We start from the raw sequence: 20,481 nt of genomic DNA on the forward strand, positions 1-20,481 counted from the left end.
GATGTTTACAACAATGCAGTAGAAAGGATAAGCGTTATTATCCCCTTTTTATGGATGAGGAAGCAAAGGTTTGGAGAAATTAATTAGCTTGCCTATTTAATGGCCAAGTGACACTCTAATAAAGTAGGAGAACTGCATTTCAAACTTTGCTCTTCTGAGTCTTTAAAATTACATTGAAAAAACCATTCTTGAAACTGTAAGGACTATAACATGAATGTGCTAAATTTATCCCTGGAAAATGAGTAGCTGCATTTACCATTGGATAAGAAACAAATTTTGTGTTACTTTGAAACCCTGTTCTGTTTGAAAATGAGTTTATTAATTTCTTTTTTGTGTTGATTAAAATTAATAGGTTTGTATGTTTTGGTCACAAAGAACAAGTGAAAAAGATTAACTTAGACCTTAACCTGAAGGAACCTAAGCAGAGGCCTTGTGTGACCAGTTATGGGTACTACTGTTCTCACAAATATGACAGAGTACCCAGAGAGAAAATGTCCAGCCTCTCTGAGACAGACTTTCCCTGTTATCTCATAGATGTCAATAAAGAGCCCACTCAAGAAATGGAATGGCTAGGGAGTGGAGTAGGGCAGAGTAGAGCAGTTCAGACGGTTGCCTCTCTAATTTCTACATGTTTCTGCAAGAGCAGTTTTGCCTTTTTGAGCCATATTTTTCTCATCTTTAAAATGAGAAGTGGACCGATATTAAACCATACCTCCTTTGGAATGTGGTAAGAACTAAGTAAGTTAATGTAAATGAAGCACTTAGTATAGTGCTTAACACATAGCAATTACTTAGTTATTGGGTTTCTTTGGACAAGTTACTCTAACCTCTCTGAGTTTCAGTTGCTTATCTATAGAGATGACTAAACTCCCTACCCTGCCTGGTTTTCAAGACTTTAGTGAAATAATATATGTAAAAGCACTGGAATTGTTTTGTTGGGATCATTAATTCTTGTCACAGGACATCCCCAGGAGCATGCTCTGTGAGATTGTCAACAAAGAGAAATTTTACAGTTCATTGTGCTTTGTTTTTCGGTCCTCAAAGTAATCTAAACAGTTTGGAACATCAGTTTCCAAATGCATTCATAGATCATTCAAAGTTCATATTAAAACTACCCTTGATATTTATTTAAGAGCTGGACTTTTAATAATTGGTAATGTAGCCTTTTACCAAAAGCATTATAAATCCTTAATTCTACATTATTTATTAGTATTGGGAATAGGATGAAAGAAATGCCATCCCAGGGCAATTAGCTCAACAACTGAAGCATGTGCCAGACAGTGATGCCAAAACATGTCTTTTGGGAAAACAAGGTTCACATCCAAGATTGAGTTAGTTGTAGTAAAATGGAAATACTGTACCTGAATGTAGTTAGGGAACCTTTAGAAAAGCAGTTTATTGGGCTGGCCCGTGGCTCACTCGGTAGAGTGCGGTGCTGATAACACCAAGGCCACGGGTTCGGATCCTATATAGGGATGGCCGGTTTGCTCACTGGCTGAGCGTGGTGCTGACAACACCAGGCCAAGGGGCGCCATAAATTAGATAGTGGGCAGGGAAGTTCTCATGAGAAGGTCATATCTGAGTGAAGAAGAATTGGAGCAAGGGAGGAAATAGGGGAAGAGCATCGCAGGTGGAGGGAGGGCACGGGCATAAACACTTAGGTGGGAGGTTGGCATCACCGCCCAGGGCCCTGAACTGGAGAGATCAAGAGGCAGAATACTGGGAGATAAACTCAGAAAAATGAGGCCATTGAGAAAAGCACATTGAGCGGAGCCTTGTAGGGCTTCATAAAAGCTTTACTTGCACTTTGAGCAAGGCAAGGAGCCATTAGAGGAGGTTGACAAAGGAATGCACGATGTGGTTCTGCATGTTGACAGGCACTGTTGAAATGTTGACTGTTTTCCTGATGAGAAAGAATTAGAAATATTTATTACAACTCTAAGGTACTTAGAATTACTATAAAGAAGTATGCTCTTATGATCTAAATTATGTCCCTCAAAATATATATGTTGAAATCCTAAGCCCCAGTAATCTCAGAATGTGACTATCCGGTCATCTTTTAAAAAAAAAAAGAAAAGCAGTTTATTAAAACAATGATTTTTTTTTTTTGGCAGCTGGTTGGCATGGGTATCTGATTTTCAAACTTTAGTGGTACATCAGATTCACTTGGAGACTGCTGGGCCCCATTTCCAGTTTCTGATTCAGTAGGTCTGGAGTGGGTCCTGAGAATTTGCATTTCTAACACATTCCCATATGCTGCTGTTGCTGTTCGGGGACCATATTTGAGACCCATGGTATTAAACCAACCCAACGTACTGGTAAAAATCTAAAAGATGGATAGTATGGGTGAATTCTTGGGAAAATAGGAACACTCAAGTACTGCCGATGGGAGTATAATTTGGTATAAACACTTTAAAGAACAAGTTGATAGTACCAAATAAAGTTAAAGATCACCATGGGTGGGTCTAAAAAAATGTGGCGTAAAAAGCAAATTATAGAATAAATATAATATCATGTCATTTGTATACATTCTTAAAAAGCATGGATAAATCACTATACTATTTATAGATGCATATATAAAAATGGAAAGTAGATTAGAAGGCTACTCAAAAATATGATAGTACCAAAACCCCTCAAACCACTAGGAACCATGTCTGAACTGATGGCAGTATTGTGCTTCCAACCAAGGAATATGATCATTGTGTTCCTGAGGTCCTATAGAGAGAAAAGTTGAGTTGATTCCTCTTGATAAAATGGGTTCCACAAACTTAGTATGTGTTGTGGAAAGTATAGTTTCTTAAGCATGCATTCTTTGTAAATTTTGAGCAGTTTCCTGGTTCCTAATGTCCTGGTGATTTGGTGAATGTCTGCGTTCACTGTATCTGCCCAAGACAAAGGGTGGTGCTGAGGAAGGGGACTTCTTCTATGAAATTTTGACTCTTACCTCAGGATTCATCCTTTCTGACTCAGGGAAGGCACAGATATCCCATTCTGTCCTCCCAATTCGGCAAGTGGAAGTGGCTGTCCACTTCTATACCAATACTTTGTCCTGACTGAAGATGATGTTTCCTTTCATGGAAAAGACAGTTGTGGAGCCATATAGCCTAATTCAAATTCCATTTCTGTCACTCTTTGGCTGTGGAATTTTTGACAAGCTGTTTAACCTTTCTAAGCTTCTAAGTTTAGTTCCTGATTCATAAGGCATTTGTTGTGGTCTTTTGGCAAAGGGGGTTTTTCTTTGTTTTTTAAAAAACAGCTTTGTTGAGATATAACTCACATACCATACAATTTACTCATATGTAGTGCACAGGCAAAAATGTTCTAACAGTCTAAACTTAGAATTTCAATGGTTTGTATTCATCTAAATGTATATTTATCCTACATGAGATAGGTCTTTTTTTTTCTTTAAAGATAATTATTTTGTCCTTTATAACATGCTCTCTCATATGGTAGTTTATACTACCGTTCAAAAGTAACCAAAATATGCTTTGTTTTATAGCTTATTCTTCTCTTTGGTGGAATCCCTTATCTCTGGAGACTTTCTGGACGCTTCTGTGGTTATGCTGGCTTTGGACCAGAACATGAGGTATGTGATTCGTTATCATATATTTGTCAGAGTTTTTTTTTACTTGGCAAGCTTTATACTAAACTTAAATTTTTAAGGGCTAGCCAGTTAGCTCACTTGGGAGAATGTGGTGCTGGTAACTAACACCAGGTTCAGATCCCCAAACCAGCCAGCTGCCAAAAAACAACCAATAACTAAATAAAATAAAGTAAAGTTAAATTTTTGTCTCCTACCGTCGTTTCACTTGCTTCTCTGCCCGCACTGTCCTTGTCCACTCATGCCATATTAGGATAATGCTGGTTACTATTACAAACTCCATAATTTCAATGGCTCATCACAACAATTTATCTAGCTCAGTGTGAGTATTTTTAGTTAGTAGCTGTCTTTCTCCCATGTGATAAGCCAGAGACCTAGTCTCTTCATCTTTTGAATGTGTCATCCAGTGCCCTTGAGACAGTAGAGAAAGTATTCCCTCCTCTTGACTTCCTTGGCTCTGAAGTGATACCTTCCTTTGCATTCACATTTCATTGGTGAACCAATCATTTGGTCTCACCCAGATGCAGAGGAGCTGGGAAATACAGTCTCTGCTTAGGCAGCTGCTTCTTAGGAAAAACTCTATGCATTGAGAGAGGAAGCATGAATTTTGTTGAACCCATGCTAAGCAGGTACTTCTGTGTCACACACATATATAGCAGATACTTCAAACAAAGACAGAAAATGTATCTCCTAGAATCTTGATTGAGGTGCTTGAGTTGACCGTGCTGTCTTCCAGGAACTCTAGTTACTGGGCATAGTGTTAAACCTGAGACTCCCAACCTAGAATGGATGCTATGACACTGCTCCCTGACTTTTCCTTGGAAATTGTCAAGTATACTATCTCCTTCCTGTTTGTTTATATGAAATTATGGATCTCTTCTGTGTGTATAGTTACCTTGGGCTTTAGCTCAGTTTATGCTGTGTCTCTTTTCTGCATACCCTTTTCTAAAACAGCTGAACTCTTTCAAGACCTGTGAAATCTCTATATCTTTACAGACTCTTGATTCTGACCTATCATATGTGGTATGGCAGTTTACTTACATATTCTCTGTATTTTTTCAGAAGCTATTTAAGGTGGTTTCATGTGAACATCATAGATGGTTCCTTATTTAGTTCTCGTCTTAGATGTAATTTCCTCAGAGAGACCTTCACTGACCATTCCATCTAAAATAGCATTCCTCTGTCATTCTTTAGTGAAGCAAGTCACCTTATTTTCTTATGACAGTTACCACTATCTGCAGTTATCTTGTTTTATTTGTTTGCTTTTTATCTATCTCCCTGACAAGAATTTTAAGCTCTAATGGGACAGAGACTTTATGCATTTTCTTCACTGCTATGTCACTGGTGCCTAAACAATGCCAATCACAGAATGGATACTCTGTAAATATTTGTTGAATATATATGCATATAAAAAGTATTCCTTATCTTAATGGGGTCATATTTTATGTAATGTTCTGAGACATTACTTTTACTTTTGCATTTAACAGTGTTTTAGAGATCTTTCCTGTCAGTTGATATAGGCCTTTTTTTTCTTTAATGGCTGCATGGTACTGGCAATCCTTGCTTTGTATAGTTCTGATGTATACAAATTTTAGTTACCATGGTTTAGTTAAATAACACCAATCCTTCAAGAAAATAGTTCAAATTTCAGTTACCACAGTATATTATGTGAATAATTGCATCCGGTATAAACTTCCTTGCTAGCTCTTCAGTCCGCAAATCACTATGCAAATAACAAATGCTCACAGTGATCAGTGACTAATCATGTCAGGTTTTTCAAAGTTTGTCAGTGATTGGTTCCTGAACATCTGTTGTTCACTTATTCAGAGTGTGCAGTTGTGTTGACTCCTTCTCTCCCAGGTATAAACCCATATGACATTTTGTAAAAATGGGTGATTGAAAGAGGGAACTGGCCAACAAAGGTATAAGTGCAGCAAAGAAATGAAAAATAACAACACTAGAAGTGAGATTCAAATATAACATAAATGCAGTTATAGAAGAAATTTCTGACTGTGGGAATGCTGACAGTGTTATCATTAGAAAGACTGTAGGTAGATATGCAACTAGAGGAATTTAGTGAAGGTGACCTTATTGACAAATGAGGAAAGTGAGTATAATGAAAAGAATGAAGATGTCGCAGAGGTAGTGATACTGGTAAAAACCCTCACATTAAAGGACCTCTTGAAGATATTTCATATTGAGAGTTCAAAGGAAAAAAAAAAAAAGAAAGTTCAAAGGATAAAATGTTAGAAGCTGCCATAACCTTAGAGAGAGGAGTGTGACATTTTGCCAAGAAAGAGAAAAGATGCTCTCTCCATATCATAAGTTACACAATGAAAAAGCAAGCATTATTCAAACTACTCATAAGTCTTTTTACAAAAAGAAGGTTAAAGGAGCTGCCCCTCCACCCAGAAGTAGGCAAGACTGCGATATCCTTGGTCCTAGGCAGGAGCCAAGGGCAGTTACCCCCTCCACCCAGAAGCAGGCAAGAGAGTACACCAAAAACACCACTTTCGTGCAGGTGACCCACCACAGACACTGCCACAGCCATGGCTGCTGCAAAAGTGGCTCAATGCCGTAGCAGTAGCCACAGCCACCATGCAGATACCAGCCAGCCAGCCACTCAACTGCACTGACACAAGGAGAGTCACACCAGCGAAAACTGGAAAAAGAAGAGGATGTCTCTCTCCTCAATGCCCTCTCCAGAGTGGTAGAAGAAGCACCTGCTCTACCAGATGACCAGACATCAACATAGAGATACTAGAAATACAAAAACCCAAGACAATATGACACCATCAAAAGAATACAGTAATTCTCAAATACCAGACTTTAAAGAGAAGGAAACCCTTGAAATGACTGAGAAGGAATTCCAAGTAACAGTCTTAAGGAAACTCACTGAGATATGAGAAGACTCAGTTAGACAACATAATGAAAGAAAAAAAAAATCCAGGATATGAATGAGAAAATTTACAAAGAGATTAATACTTTAGAAAAGATTGTAGCAGAACTCATGGAACTGAAAGATTCACTCAATGAAAGAAAAAACACAACTGAGAGCTTAAGCAGCAGGCTAGAACAAGCAGAAGAAGGAATTTCTGATCTTTAAGCTAGTTTTTTGAAATAACCCAGGTGGACCCAAAAAAGGAAAAAAGAATTTTAAAAAATGAAGAAAATCTAAGAGAGCTAGCAGACAACTTTAAACACACAAACATTGGAATCATAGGTGTTCCAGAAGGGGAGGAGAAAGTAAAAGGCATCCAACAAAATAATAATGGAAAACTTCCCAAATATAGGGAGAGATATGGACCTTCAGATCCAGGTGGCTCAAAGATCCCCAAACAGATTCAACCCCAAAAGATCCTCTTTAAGACACGTTATAGTCAAACTGGCAAAGCTCAAAGTCAAAGGGAGAATCTTGAAAGAAGCAAGAGAAAAGCATCAAGTCACCTATAAGGGAGCCGCTATCAGATTAACAGCAGACTTCTCAACAGAAATTCTACAGATCAGAAGAAAATGGGATGATATATTCAAAATACTAAAAGATAAAACTGGCAGCCAAGAAGACTATGCCCAGCAAGGCTATCCTTCAGAAATGAGGGGAAAATAGCATATTTTCCAGACAAACAAAAACTGTGGGAGTTCGCCACCACACAACTAGCCCTACATGAAATCCTCAAGGAAGTCCTACATCTAGAATCTGAAATACAATAATCACTACCATGAATACACAAAAAAGAACAAAACCCACTAGTAGAACAAAAATGCAAACAAGACAGAGAAGGAAACTAAATCTTACCACCACAAAAAACCGTAATGACAATGTAATAATGCCCTGCTTTATTTCTGGGAAAAAAAAGAAAAGAAAAAGCTAAAGGAAAAAACCCCTAATTCTCAATGTTTCGAATGTTTTTTTCTAATGTTTTTTAATTACAGTGTACTAAATAAACATTAGTTTTGTTATTTTTTCTATTTCCCTATACATTTAGAGCTGACAGTAAGAAAGTTTTCAGTATATTGGCCAAAATTTTAAAAACTCAGAGAACTATCATACTTTTTATATTGATTAGTAAGGTCACTCTACAAAGTTTGAGTTCAGTCATTTTTATGGTTCCACACTCTTGTGTAAAGCAACAATAGCCTTTATTTATGTATACGTGTCATTTATTTAATTATTCAGCTATTGATAGGTTGGTTTCAGATTTTTCTTACTGCTAATAATGCTGCAGTGTATATCTTTTACCTAAATATTTATGAAGATGTATAAATATATGTGGAATTAACTGGGTCAAAGGCTATGTGCAGTTAAAATTTTGATTGATGTTGCCAAAATTCCTCCTAAAGCAGCTTTTTTGGTTTATGTCTATATTAGTTCATTTCTGTTGCTTATTTTGAAAGACTGGGTAATATATAAAGAAATAAAATTTATTTCTTACAGTTTCAGCGGCTGGGAAGTCCAAAGTCCAGGGAACACATCTGGTGAGGGCCTTGGTGGTGGCTGCTCTACAGCAACACAGGGTATTGAAATGGCTGAGCGAGAGAGCTAACTTGCTCACTCACTTTCCTTATAAAGCCATCAGAACCAAGCCCATTACTCCATGAATGGATCAGTCCATTCACAAGGGTACAGTCCTCACAATCTAATCACCTCTTCAAAGCCCCAACTTTCAATTACCATAATAGGATTTCCCACCCTCGTAACACTGTCACAGTGGGGATTAAGTTTCTAATATATGAAACTTTGTGGGACACAATTCAATCCGTAGTAATGTCCTTACATAGTACATGAAGTACAAAAATACCCTTTTGCTGGTTCCTCACTAATACTTATTCTGCACATGATCTTTTTATTTTTGGTTATCTAATAGGGGAAAAAGTGTTATTGTGCTGTTATTTTATACAATTTATTATTGAATAGAAAAGTCGTTATAAAGCAACATAAGTAAGTAAAAGGGCATGTATGTGAATATCCACATGGATTTTTTTACATAATCGGTATCCCAGTGAGGAACATTTAGGTTGGTTTAATTTTTCTTGTTTGCATACAGTGGTGTGCAACCTTGTGTGTATCATTGTGTACATATTTCAAATCTTTAAAAAGTCTGAAATAGTATGTACCAAAAGGCCAGAAGAGGTTGTCTCTGGGGAGAATTTGGCAATTTTTATTTTTGCTTATCTCTTAAGAAAAGTCAGCAGTGAGTATGTATTTGTATAATTAAAACCATTTTCTATATTCAAAAAAGAGGAAAAGTAGGTGGACCTCAGTTTATCTTAGGCATAGGCAGTGTATTGTTTGGCAGAATTTTCTGCTTTCCCAAACCATCAGCAAAGGGTCTAATAATCGGTGTCCTTATTTTTTGACAGTGAGATTTTGGCCAGCCCTTCTCAGCAAGTAATGGACTTAATGGCTCAGAATGCTTCAGAGTTCTGTTGCCACATCATGAATAGGAGATGTAATGAGGAGGTTCATCTCAGAAAAGGGATGAATTGTGCCATTTTTCAAGATGTGTTGGTATGCCCTCATGTCACAGGACTTTGTAATATTCTGTGTCCCACAGCCTTGAAATGTTCAATGACAAGAATAGAGTCCAGATCTTGTTGTCTTTGAGAAGCAATGGGTTAAAACCCTTTCTCATTGCCTAGAAGACCTTACTCCAAGGATATTTTCTCCTTTTTTGGTTAGTTTAGAAATCTTTGGAGAAGAGCTCCTGGAGGTTGTGTACTCTTTACATTTCTCCAGGGTGAATTTCCTGTCACACTTTCTTTTTCAGCTGGAATATTTTCCTTAATTCAATCACCTTTCTAAGCTTTAGCTCACAGTTGTCTGTTAGTGGTAGAAGGGTTTTATAGAGGAATAGTGGAAAGTAGCATTTTGGGGTCAGATTATGAAGATCTTTAACAGTGTAATGAATTTGAAGTCTTATATTAGGGAGCCATTTAAAGTTTCTGAAGTAGAGAAGTGGGGTTTCAGAGTAATCTGGTATGTATATAGGATGGATTGGGATGGAAGTGACTGATTGTAGATAGACTGCTTTAAGAAGCTTTTTTAATGATTTAGGCAAAAGAACTTAAAAAGTTCTTGGAATCTTAGTTTTAAGGAGGGAATAAGCCTGCTTGTTGATTAGGGAAGTGGGCAGACTTATTGTTCATCTTCTTAAAGCAAGTAAAATGATTTATTGATAGAATTATTCATTTTAAAGTGGTGCTTATGCGTGAGATATTCAAAAAGAATCAAATTGTTTTAAATTAATTCAAGGCTTAGAGTGTGATGGTAGTAACACCAAGGTCACAGGTTCGGATCCCCATAATGCCCCGAAAAAAATAATAATTAATTCAAGGCTCCAAACTTAGATGATTTTTATAATAGTGTGCAGAAGGAACTTGAACTTGTGACATGCGTTCATAAATTTGGGAGAACGGGGGATGTTTCAGAAGACTGCAGATAAGCAAATGTCTAGATTTTCTCTTTTTTTTTTGGCGGCTGGCTGGCTGGTACAGGGGTCAAACCCTTGACCTTGGTATTATCAGCACCACACTCTAGCCAACTGAGTTAACTGGCAAGCCCTGTCTATATTTTCAAAAAGAGAAAATGGTAGATTCTGTGGCAGAATGCTGAACTTGATGTTAATGCCTCACCAAAATTATATAATGCATTATTAAAGAAAAGATTTATGAACTTTTGAAAAAAGAATAGAACTCAATTACAATCCCAGAGCAACTTGTGAGAGACACATGGTAAAACATTTTATAGTTAATCCAAAAGAATAAAGATAAGAGAATAGGCAGAAAAATTCTGAATAAGTAAAGTAATGAGTGGTAACTTTTACTCAGATATTAAAATGTATCATAAATCTTAATCTGTGCATTGGTACAAGAAACCAGCATGTAAGTATATGTAAGATGTTGGTATATGGTGAAGGTGGCATTTCAACAGTGAGAGAAGTATAAATTATAAATTTTCTTAGGACAACTGAGTAAAAATAAATTTCTATTTTCTACCATATAAGAAAAATAGTCTTTAGATCAATTGAATATTTAAATACAAGTCTTGAATATACAAAAACAAAAACAAGCTGTAAATTTTTAACATCATCTAGCTTTTTAAAAAGTTTGACACCAAAGGTAGAAACGATGAAGGTAAAATTTGGTAGATTTACATTTAAAATTTTTCTATAGAAAAACTGGCATTAGCAAATTTAAAAGGCACACTACAAACCGGCGAAGAATTGCCACTTATGACTGTTTAAGAATTAGTAATTTAATATAGAAAGAACTCTTTGTAGAAATAACATTTTTGAAAAAGTTGAGTGCCTCAATAGAAAAATGGGCAAAGGGAGAAATTCATATGGTCACTAAATACATGAAAAATATAAATCCATACTGATAATTAAAGAAATGTATTTTAAAACAACAATGTGGTACTAGGGGGGTTGTGGTGTTTTGTTTTGTTTTTGCCTATCATTCAGACTGGGGAAAAAAAATTAAAAGGATGATAAGACAGAATTGGTAAGGGATAGAAAAATAGTCTCATGCTCTTGGCAGATGGAAAATTTAGTATTGTTTTGCTTGAGGACGACTTGGCAGTATGTATCAAAAACCTTAAAAAACTTCATACTCTTTGAAACCAGACATTTCACTTCTATGAATTTATGGGAAATGGATGCATAGGATGTATTTAGAAAGGGGTTCGTTGTAGCACTGGCAATGCTATAATAAAAATAGCCTAAGTGCCCACCTATACAATGGAATACTCCAGCGCCATTAGCAGTGAAGATATAGATCTATATTTATTGTTATGGAAAGATGTCCGTGATATGTTAAATGAGAAAAGCAGGTATTCAAACAGTGTGTATAATATGATTGATACTGCACTTTTGGAAAATGGGATTCTGATTCAGTAGTTTTTAGGAAGGTCGTGGCATCTTTTTTTAAAAATTGTTCCCATTTCCTGTTTGGGAACAAGTGCCACAGTAAACCACCCTGCATGTTGTAGCCCACGAATCTTCTTTCCTCTTCTCCTCTCCCTTCCTCCTATGTTAGGAAACTTATATTGGCTGCATCTTTGCTACCAAATCAAATATGCTTTGGTAGTGCATGGTGTACTCACGTTTACCTTAAAAGAATTCAATTTCACGCTGGGGGTAAGGGGAAGAGAGGAAAGACTATATTTGCCTCATTGGTCTTTTCCCCTCCCGCTCAACTCCCTTTATACTAATTAGACCTTGTCTTCTACTGTCCCAGAAAAATGTTTGTAAAGAGAAACTAGATACTTCTTGGCTATTGATCTACTAGGGGCTAATTTAAAGGAAGTGAATTAATTTGTGAGGGTAATTTTCTCTATTGGATTTTGGTTTCTTGTGAACTTTAGCACATTCTACCCCATCTGCCCTGGTCCAGCTTTTTTGACTCTCCATTGTAAGTTTCTCTGCCTTGTCTCAACCAGGCCTATCATCTCTTTATCTTCCACTTATAGGGTGCTCTTTTCTCTCAGATTGCCTAAAATTCCTTCTGCTTTCCTCTTCTTTCTGGCCGAATTTATCTGTTTCTTCAGAGTGGCATCCCAAGTCTCATCAGCTCTGAAAGCCTTCCTTGAATTCACCTGCATATGTTGCTTTTCTGGATTCTTTTAACTGTTTTGTCTATATATATGACTTAAGGTAACTTTCTCTCTCTCTTTCTCTTTTTTTTTTTTTTTTTTTTTTTTTGGGGGCTGGCTGGTACAAGGATCCAAACCCTTGACCTTGGTGTTACAACACTGTAAGGTAACTTTCATATAGAACCTGTATGATAAAGAAGAAATCATTTTATTCCTCTTTTACTCCTTCTCTCACAAGTTAACTTTTTCCAAGGGCAGGGATGATGTTTCAGACTTTTTATTACTAACAGAATCAAGCATGTTGCTTGGGATATAGTAAGTACTCAACAAATACTTGTTGATTTGTTTGCTAGTAGTTCATTTGAAGAATGAATTATATTACATCATAAAAACTGCCATTTTTTTTCTTCTTGTGCGTAGATCACTCAGTCCTTGGTGTTTCTGCTGTTAGCTACGCTTTTCAGTGCGTCGACTGGTTTGCCATGGAGTCTTTACAATACTTTTGTGATAGAAGAAAAACATGGTTTCAATCAACAGGTATAATAGAGAATACAGATGTTCTCTTTTAAGTGTAAAGATCTGTGCTTTTGTCTTGTGCCAGTAATAACTTAAACATAATTTGCTATTTTAGAGCATGAATTAATTGGGAAAAAGAGAAACTGTAGATATGGTAAAGATCATAGTTAAAGCCTTACTATAAACTCTTCTAGCATTAATGTCTAGTGTTTTTCAGCTAATAACATTTAAACGAGTTTATTTTAAGCTGTAAAATCCAAGGCAACATTTACTTTTTGTCTTAGGCTGCTAGTGTGGTGTAACATAGTCTTATTGCATGTTAATTTTAAAAATTGTTTTAATAATCTTTACTTTGTATTCACTTATTAGTTACTTAAAAAGCAAAACTGGGGGCTGAGGGGCTGGCCAGTTAGTTCAGTTGGTGGAGCATGGTGTTATAACATCAAGGTCAAGGGTTCAGATCCTGGTACTGGCCAAACACCAAAAAAAAAAGTGAAAGCAGTCTCTCAGTATTTTGTGGTGATGTTTTCTTTTTTCAGACTTTGGGGTTCTTCATGAAAGATGCAATCAAGAAATTTGTTGTGACTCAGTGTATTTTATTGCCTGTGTCTTCACTTCTACTTTACATTATCAAAATTGGGGGTGACTATTTTTTTATTTATGCCTGGCTGTTCACATTAGTTGTCTCTTTGGTGAGTAAAATTTTTATTTCATTTTTTTTTTTAGAAGAGTTTCTCAGTGAGATTAAGCTTACTGTGATTTGAGCTTCATTAGCATGGAAACAGTTCTTAAGCAGATGAAATAGAACTAGGTGCTCATATAAATTTCCCTCCTGGTTTCTGCTTTGGGGTGTAGAAATAAGCGAGTCAACTGACCATAAATTTTCTTCTCTTTATGCCAACTCTTACAGGTCCTAGGAGCTAATTATCAGTCACTGGGTTTTTTTTTTTTTTTTTTTCTACTCTGTTAGTCACTTTTAATGATCCAGTTGTCAGACAGTTTTGGGCTGTGCATTCGTGAGTTGCTACCAGAATGGATGACCAAGTGTGATAATTTAAAGACTCAACTGACCTCCAGTGCCTAAAAGTTATGAATATTTTGAAAAGAGAATAGATTTAAGAGGGACAAGAGAAAGAAAACATACACTATCTGCCTTCTGCCCTCCCTGCCTGCCTTTTCCTTCCTCCTTTCCCCCTTCCCTTCTTCACCCTTCTTCTCTGTTCCCTTTTTCTTCCTCCTTTTACCCATTCTCCTTCCTTTCCTTCTCTCTTTTCTCTTGCCCTTTTCTCCCCGCCTCCGCCACTTATCCTTCCCTCTCTTCCTTTTCCTTCCCTTTTCCTCTCTTCTCCACCCATTTTCCCTTCCTCACATCTTCTTTTCCTCCTCTTTCTCGTATTCTAAACTGTTTCATAGCACAAACACTGCAACACTATCAAAATGGTCTGTTCACAACCCCAAGAATATATCTATCAGCTCTTCACTCCACTGATGATGAGATTTATTTTAGTCTGAATTACATAATGCTCATTGATTCACTTCCCACTTGTGGGATCAAGACCAGAAAATGGGCACTAGTTGTATTTACAAGTATCTGTTGTATGGCAAAGTGAAGTAAGAGGAAAGAGAGCAGAGGAAATGCTCCAAAATGCTTAAGTAAGTGCTGTTTCAACAAAAGTGTACAGTTATGAACTGTTGGCAATTAATTTTGGCAGACAAACCAACCAAGTAATAGACAGCACACAGTCAAGCTCTAGTAATTCTTTTTTGGCAAAGACTTCAGATCTGTAATGATTACTCTAACAGGCAGAATTATTTGTTATGATTGGCTTATGAAGTGTCAAAAATCCCCAAGACAGTTTTTTTTTGTCTTTTTTCGTGTCCGGCAACAGATCGCAACCCTCAGTGTTGCCCCCGTACCGGACTGGGACCGGCAACGGGATCGCAACCCTTGGTGCTGCGCCCTCACCTCGCTCAACCAGTGAGCGGGAACCGGTCTGTATGTGGGATCCGAACCCTCGACGGGAGCGCCGCTGCACTCCCAAGCGGCGCACTGTAGCAGTGTGCCACCGGGCCGGCCCCCCCAAGACAGTTTTGAATGGATTATTTATTACCACCTAGAGATCTTAATCACTGTTGGTAGCATTATCACCTAAAATAAAATTCAAAGGTTTACTGTGTTATCACATTACTTATTTTGATTTAATTCATCACACAGATGTTGAGCTCTTACTATCTGGCACTAATTGGGCCTGGGAATACCAGAGTAAATAAGATAAATTCCCTGTTCTGAATTTTGGGGTCCACAGAATTGTTTAAATGTAATTGAATCTGTATAATCATGAGTAGTTTTTTTAAAGAACATATTCATATGTTGTTCTGACATTTACTTTTCAGGTTCTTGTCACAATCTATGCTGATTATATTGCCCCTTTATTTGACAAGTTCACACCTCTGCCTGAAGGAAAGCTTAAACAAGAAATTGAAGTAATGGCAAAGAGTATTGATTTTCCTTTAACTAAGGTATATGTTGTTGAAGGTAAGGCTACCTAGGGGTTAGAAGGTTTTATTCCAATGTTTATTTTGAGTACCTTATTCTTAAAACTTTAATAATAGAACAAATCAGTTTTGGGGTTTTAAAAAAATTTTGTTATTTAAAGCTTAAGATTTTACATTTTGGCTTTTTAAGATTTATAGGACTTGATGATATAGGATAGAAATTTGTGGCCAGATGCCAAATCCTGCTCTTGCCTGTTTGATTGGCTTTACAGTATTGTTTTAAATTTTGGCCGAACTCTTTTTCACTCCCTATTATATTATGTGGTATGTTAGACTAATTTATTCACTTCTGTTACCTGCCTGGCCTTTTTAGTTGAGCTGGACTTTTGAATAGTCAGATTCCATTTAGTACTAGTTTGGAGGCTCATAAGCCAAACCAGTGTTACTGGCTTTGTCTCTTCCGACAAAACACCTGCAGATTACTGAAAATTATAGTACCATCAGGTGCTTCAAATTAGTTATACTCTGCTTTTCTGATGATTGATTTTGAGAGTTAAACTATTAGCATACATAAAGCTAATAAAGTCTGAAGGAAGCCTACAAAGATGTAGAGGAAAACTATTGTAAGTTACCATGACTTTCAGAATCTATAAATTAAAATCCATATAAACGAATTTAATTTCTCCAGCTATGAGATCTTGGACAAATCACTTCACCCCTCTGGGTTTCAGTTGTGTTTCTTCCAAATTATGGTTTGACAAACGTTTTCTTTAAGGGATAGATTGTAAGTATCTTAGACTTTGTGGGCCACATGGTCTCTGTTGCAACTGTCCAACTCCACCATTGTAGTGCAAAAACAGCCATAGACAATATACAAATAAATGAGCATGGCTATGTTCCAATAAAACTTTATAAAAATAAGCAGCAAGTTGGATTTGGCCTGGGAGCCATATTTTGCCAATCCCAGATCTAAACTAAAATATCACCAGTGAGAAGCAGCTATATTAGATGAAGTAGTAGAAACCGAGAAGCAATTGCAGGGTCAGGGGAGAACAGAGATTGTTACAGCTGAAAAGAATGAATTAACAGCAACTAGAAGAGTATAGAAATCTCAGACATTTAGTGGTTTCTGAGGCTATACAGCCCAACTAAAGACAATCGGAACAGCTTAAGATTCTGTGGGGAAGTGGTAGGAGAATAGGCCAGTTCATTCTTCTTTAGCCTCTGGAATCATTACTCTCTTTTTTTTTTTAGGTAAAGAGTAATAGTACACTAATCAATACAATAAAATAGTCTCTGAGGGGCTTTTACTGAAGGAGCAACCTACATTGCTGATCACTTAAGTTATAATCAGATAATATGAAATGATAGCTAATGATATGACAAGAGGTAATCAAAATGTCTAATATATGTCATCAATGCAGTTTTCATTTTAGATGAAATAGTCAGGGAAGGTTTTATGGAGGGTTATGACAGGAGCTGGGACTTTATAGAAAAAACAAGATTTGAATAGGCTGGCAGTAGTATTTAAGAGGTTAGGCTTTGGAGTCAATAGGTTTGGGTCTGAATCCCAGCTCTGTCACAAATTATCTGTGCGACTTTGGGCAACTTACCTTCCCTAAACAGCAGTTTACTCATCGGTAATGTTTTTATTATTGTTATCAGTAGTAACAATCCTTAAAAATATTTTGAATGAATGAATGTTGTTACCAACAATAACAACACGTTACAGATCTGTAAATTGGTAGGGGATATTATAGTGAAAAGCCAATGGGCCGGCCCGGTGGTGCACTGGATAAGTGTGCCGCTTGGGAAGTGCGGCGGCGCTCCCGCCCGAGGGTTCGGATCCCACATACAGACCGGTTCCCGCTCACTGGCTGAGCGAGGTGCGCGGGGGCAACGCCGAGGGTTGCAATCCTGTTGCCGGTCCCCGGTCCGGTACGGGGGCAACACTGAGGGTTGCGATCCGTTGCCGGACACGGAAAAAGACAGAAGACAAAAAAAAAAAAAAAGAAAGAAAGAAAAGCCAAGAATCCCACTCTCAAAAAAACATCCGATAGCAAGTGCTGTGCAGAGAATTAAACTAGTGTGATATGATAAAGGATGGCTTAGTAGATACTTTGGATTGGGTCATCAGAGAAGACTTCTTTGAGCAAATGACTATTAAGCTAAGACCTGAACGTAGGAGCCATCCATTTTGAGATCAATGGGAAGACCTTCTAGAGCTTGGTATCTTCAAGGAACATGGAGAAGTCCAGTGTGGCCGTAACATAGCAAGACAGTGTAATAAGAAGAAATCTGAGACACAGGCAAGAGTCAGACCACATAAGACTTTGTAAATCAGGATAGAGAGTTTGGATTATATCTTAAGTTCAGTAGGGAAAGCCACTGAAGGCTGTAGGCAGGAAAGTGACATGGTCTGATTTGTATTTTCAAAATATCTTGGGCTTACATGTGGGAGAATAAGGGAAAAAGTGACATCAATGATGATGGGCTAGATTTTTAATCTAAGCAATTAGATAAATGGTAGTTTCCTGAGAGGTAAAAAACTGAGAGAAGAGCAGGTTTGTGGGGAATTGAGAATTCTGATGAATGTGTTACACATTGGGATATCTGTTAAACATTATATTAGAGTTCTGCAAGCAGTAGAAACCAACTGTGACTAATTTAAACAGACAAAATCCTTATTGAAACATTATTTACAGCTCACAAAATCTCCAGGAAAGTTAAGTTTACCAGCCTTGGAAATGGATTGTTATGGGAGACTAGGAACTCAGAATCAGACTGCAGAAGCAGTCTGGTGAGGACACTGCTGTTGCCACCTCAGAACATTGGATTCAGCAGTTTCTACCCCTAACATCCCTACCAGTAGCACCTGCAGAATTAATTCCTCACTGCCTTACTTCTTTGTATAATTAGCTAACTATTCAGAGTCCCCAGTAGGTGCATCTGACTGACTAAGCCAGGGCATGGGACTAGTTGCCAGGAGTGCTGGGGAAGCAAATATCTGGCTTTTTAGATTTTTCAAATGAGAGTGGTCTCTCAAAAGACTTACATTGTGTGAAATTCTCTGAACTCTGAAAGGAGATTCCAATACAGGACAGGAAAAAAAAAATTACACATAAGAATACAAACAACAAATATGTCTATAGACATCCATGTTGGAATGTCAGATAGGCAGCTGGGTACATGAGTCTGAAGTTCGAGGGAAAGATCAGGGCTAGAAATAGAGATTTGGGGCCGGCCCGGTGGCGCACTGGAGAGTGCGCCGCTTGGGAGTGCGGTGGCGCTCCCGCCGAGGGTTCGGATCCCATGTGGAGACCGATTCCCGCTCACTGGCTGAGCGCGGTGCGGGCACAACACTGAGGGTTGCGATCCCCTTGCCGGTCCCTGGTACGGGCGTGACACCGAGGGTTGCGATCCCGTTACCGGTCAGTAAAAAAGACAGAAAGGAAAAAAAAAAAAGAAATAGAGATTTGGAAATATCTAGCATGTTTAATGTCATGGATGAGGGTACTTAGAGAAGAGAAGGGAGGAAACAGCCATCAAAGGGGGCTGAGGAGGAGAGACCATTCAGGTAGGGAGAAAATCAGGGTAAAGTGGTGTCTTAAAAGCCAGGAGAAGAAAGTGTTTAAAGAGGGAATTGGTCAGCTGTGTTAAACGCTGCCAAGAGATTGATTAAGATGAGATGTCATAAGCAGAAGGTGAAGACATGGATGGCAACGCCTTACATTTGCTTAGAACATTTTGACTTTCAGAGTTCTCAAATACATTACTTCATTCCTGAAGTGGTATCATTAATCCATTCAGTAAATAAGGAATATTGAATATAGACTACATACCAGGCACAGCAAAATGAAAAGCTTATGGTCTAGTGCAGAGACTCTTAAACTTTAATAAGTGTAAGAATTCCCTGAAGAGTTTGTTAAAGGACAGATTCCTGGGCTCCATTCCAGAGATTCTGACTTAATAGTTGTTTCCAGTTTGTACTTCTAACAAGCATCTCTAGGTGATTTACATGTCAGTATTCCTTGGACCACACTTTGAGATACTTGAACCAGTGGGAGATATTAAGATATTAATTTAATTTTATTTATCTTTATACAATTTGCCTGCTTCTGTAAATAATTTCAGACAACTTCTAAGAAATATTTTTAAATTAATTTAAAAATTAAGATCAGAGAAGATAGAGATGAGATAGAACTGTGAGACTTCAGAGTGATAACACTGCTTTCCAGGGCCTAAGGTCTTATATTATTGACAAAATTGGGCCACATGTTTGGTTCTTAACTTCCAGGCAACCAAACCAAAAAGTGACGTAAAAATGCAATAAATAAGTAATAACATCTATTTATCAAAGCTTTACTATATTCCGAACATATCACCAAGTACCTTACATTAGTAATATGAGTAGATACAAAATTTATGTTTTCTGTGAGAGACCTCAGGTTCTCCAGAGAACAAATGTTTTATCACTTCTTCTTTAAAAGTATACAAGTAATAGTAGTAGTTTATATGGATCAGGCAGTATACTAATCGCTTTACTTAGAATAGCTCATGTAATCCTGTTCCAACCCAATGAGGTCGATATTAGCCTTGCTTCATAAACAGGAAACTAAAGCTTAAAGAAATGAAGAAAGTTCCCTAAATTTACACAACTAATACATGACAGAGCCAAGATTTCAACCCAAAGTCTATATTCTTAACCACTATATTCAACTCTCTGCACACTGTAGAACATTTGGGAATTAAATATATAAAGAAGAAAATAAAAATCAATCATAGTTTAGCTACTGTTAACCACTAGTAAAAATTTAGGTGTTTTTTCTTCCAGTCTTTATAAAGATAGATTTATTTTTTTTCTAATTGTGGAAGTAAGTATGCTTATTTTAAGAACACTAAGGAAGAGAAAAAGGTAAAAAGGAAGAAACAAAAATCCATAATTCTAGAACCCTTGATAAACATGTCAGTATTTTGATATATTTCTTAATAGGTTTGTGTTTATGCTTTTCTACTTATATGTTCCTTTTTTTTCTTGACAATAATGGAACCTTATATACGTGAAGTTTTGTATCCTTCATAATATATTGGTGAGCTTTTTCTTGTTAAAATTCTTTGAAAGTATAATTTTTTTCTGACTGTTTAAAATTCCTTTTCATAGCTTTACCGTAATTTAATCATTCCACAACTGTTGGATATTTAGGTTTTACTTATTTACTTATTTGCTATAAAGCTGTCATGAGCATAAATATTTGTTGGCAAGAATGAAGGGAAA

At 37.1% G+C, this 20,481-nt stretch overlaps 1 protein-coding gene across 3 annotated transcripts in view; it reads left to right on the top strand.

The window, feature by feature from the left end:
• The window catches only part of ZMPSTE24 (zinc metallopeptidase STE24), a 68,083-nt gene that overhangs the window by 27,041 nt on the left and 20,561 nt on the right, over window positions 1-20,481 (top strand). For all 3 annotated transcript variants that reach the window (XM_008590867.1, XM_008590866.1, XM_008590865.1), the window contains exons 3-6: window positions 3,500-3,586; window positions 12,615-12,731; window positions 13,250-13,402; window positions 15,105-15,246. In XM_008590867.1, the coding sequence (XP_008589089.1) occupies window positions 3,500-3,586; window positions 12,615-12,731; window positions 13,250-13,402; window positions 15,105-15,246 (499 nt within the window). The remainder of the gene's footprint in view (window positions 1-3,499; window positions 3,587-12,614; window positions 12,732-13,249; window positions 13,403-15,104; window positions 15,247-20,481) is intronic.

The sequence above is a fragment of the Galeopterus variegatus genome, unplaced genomic scaffold (genome assembly GCF_000696425.1).
Source record: "Galeopterus variegatus unplaced genomic scaffold, G_variegatus-3.0.2 Scaffold6412, whole genome shotgun sequence".
Classification (NCBI taxonomy): Eukaryota; Metazoa; Chordata; class Mammalia; order Dermoptera; family Cynocephalidae; genus Galeopterus; species Galeopterus variegatus.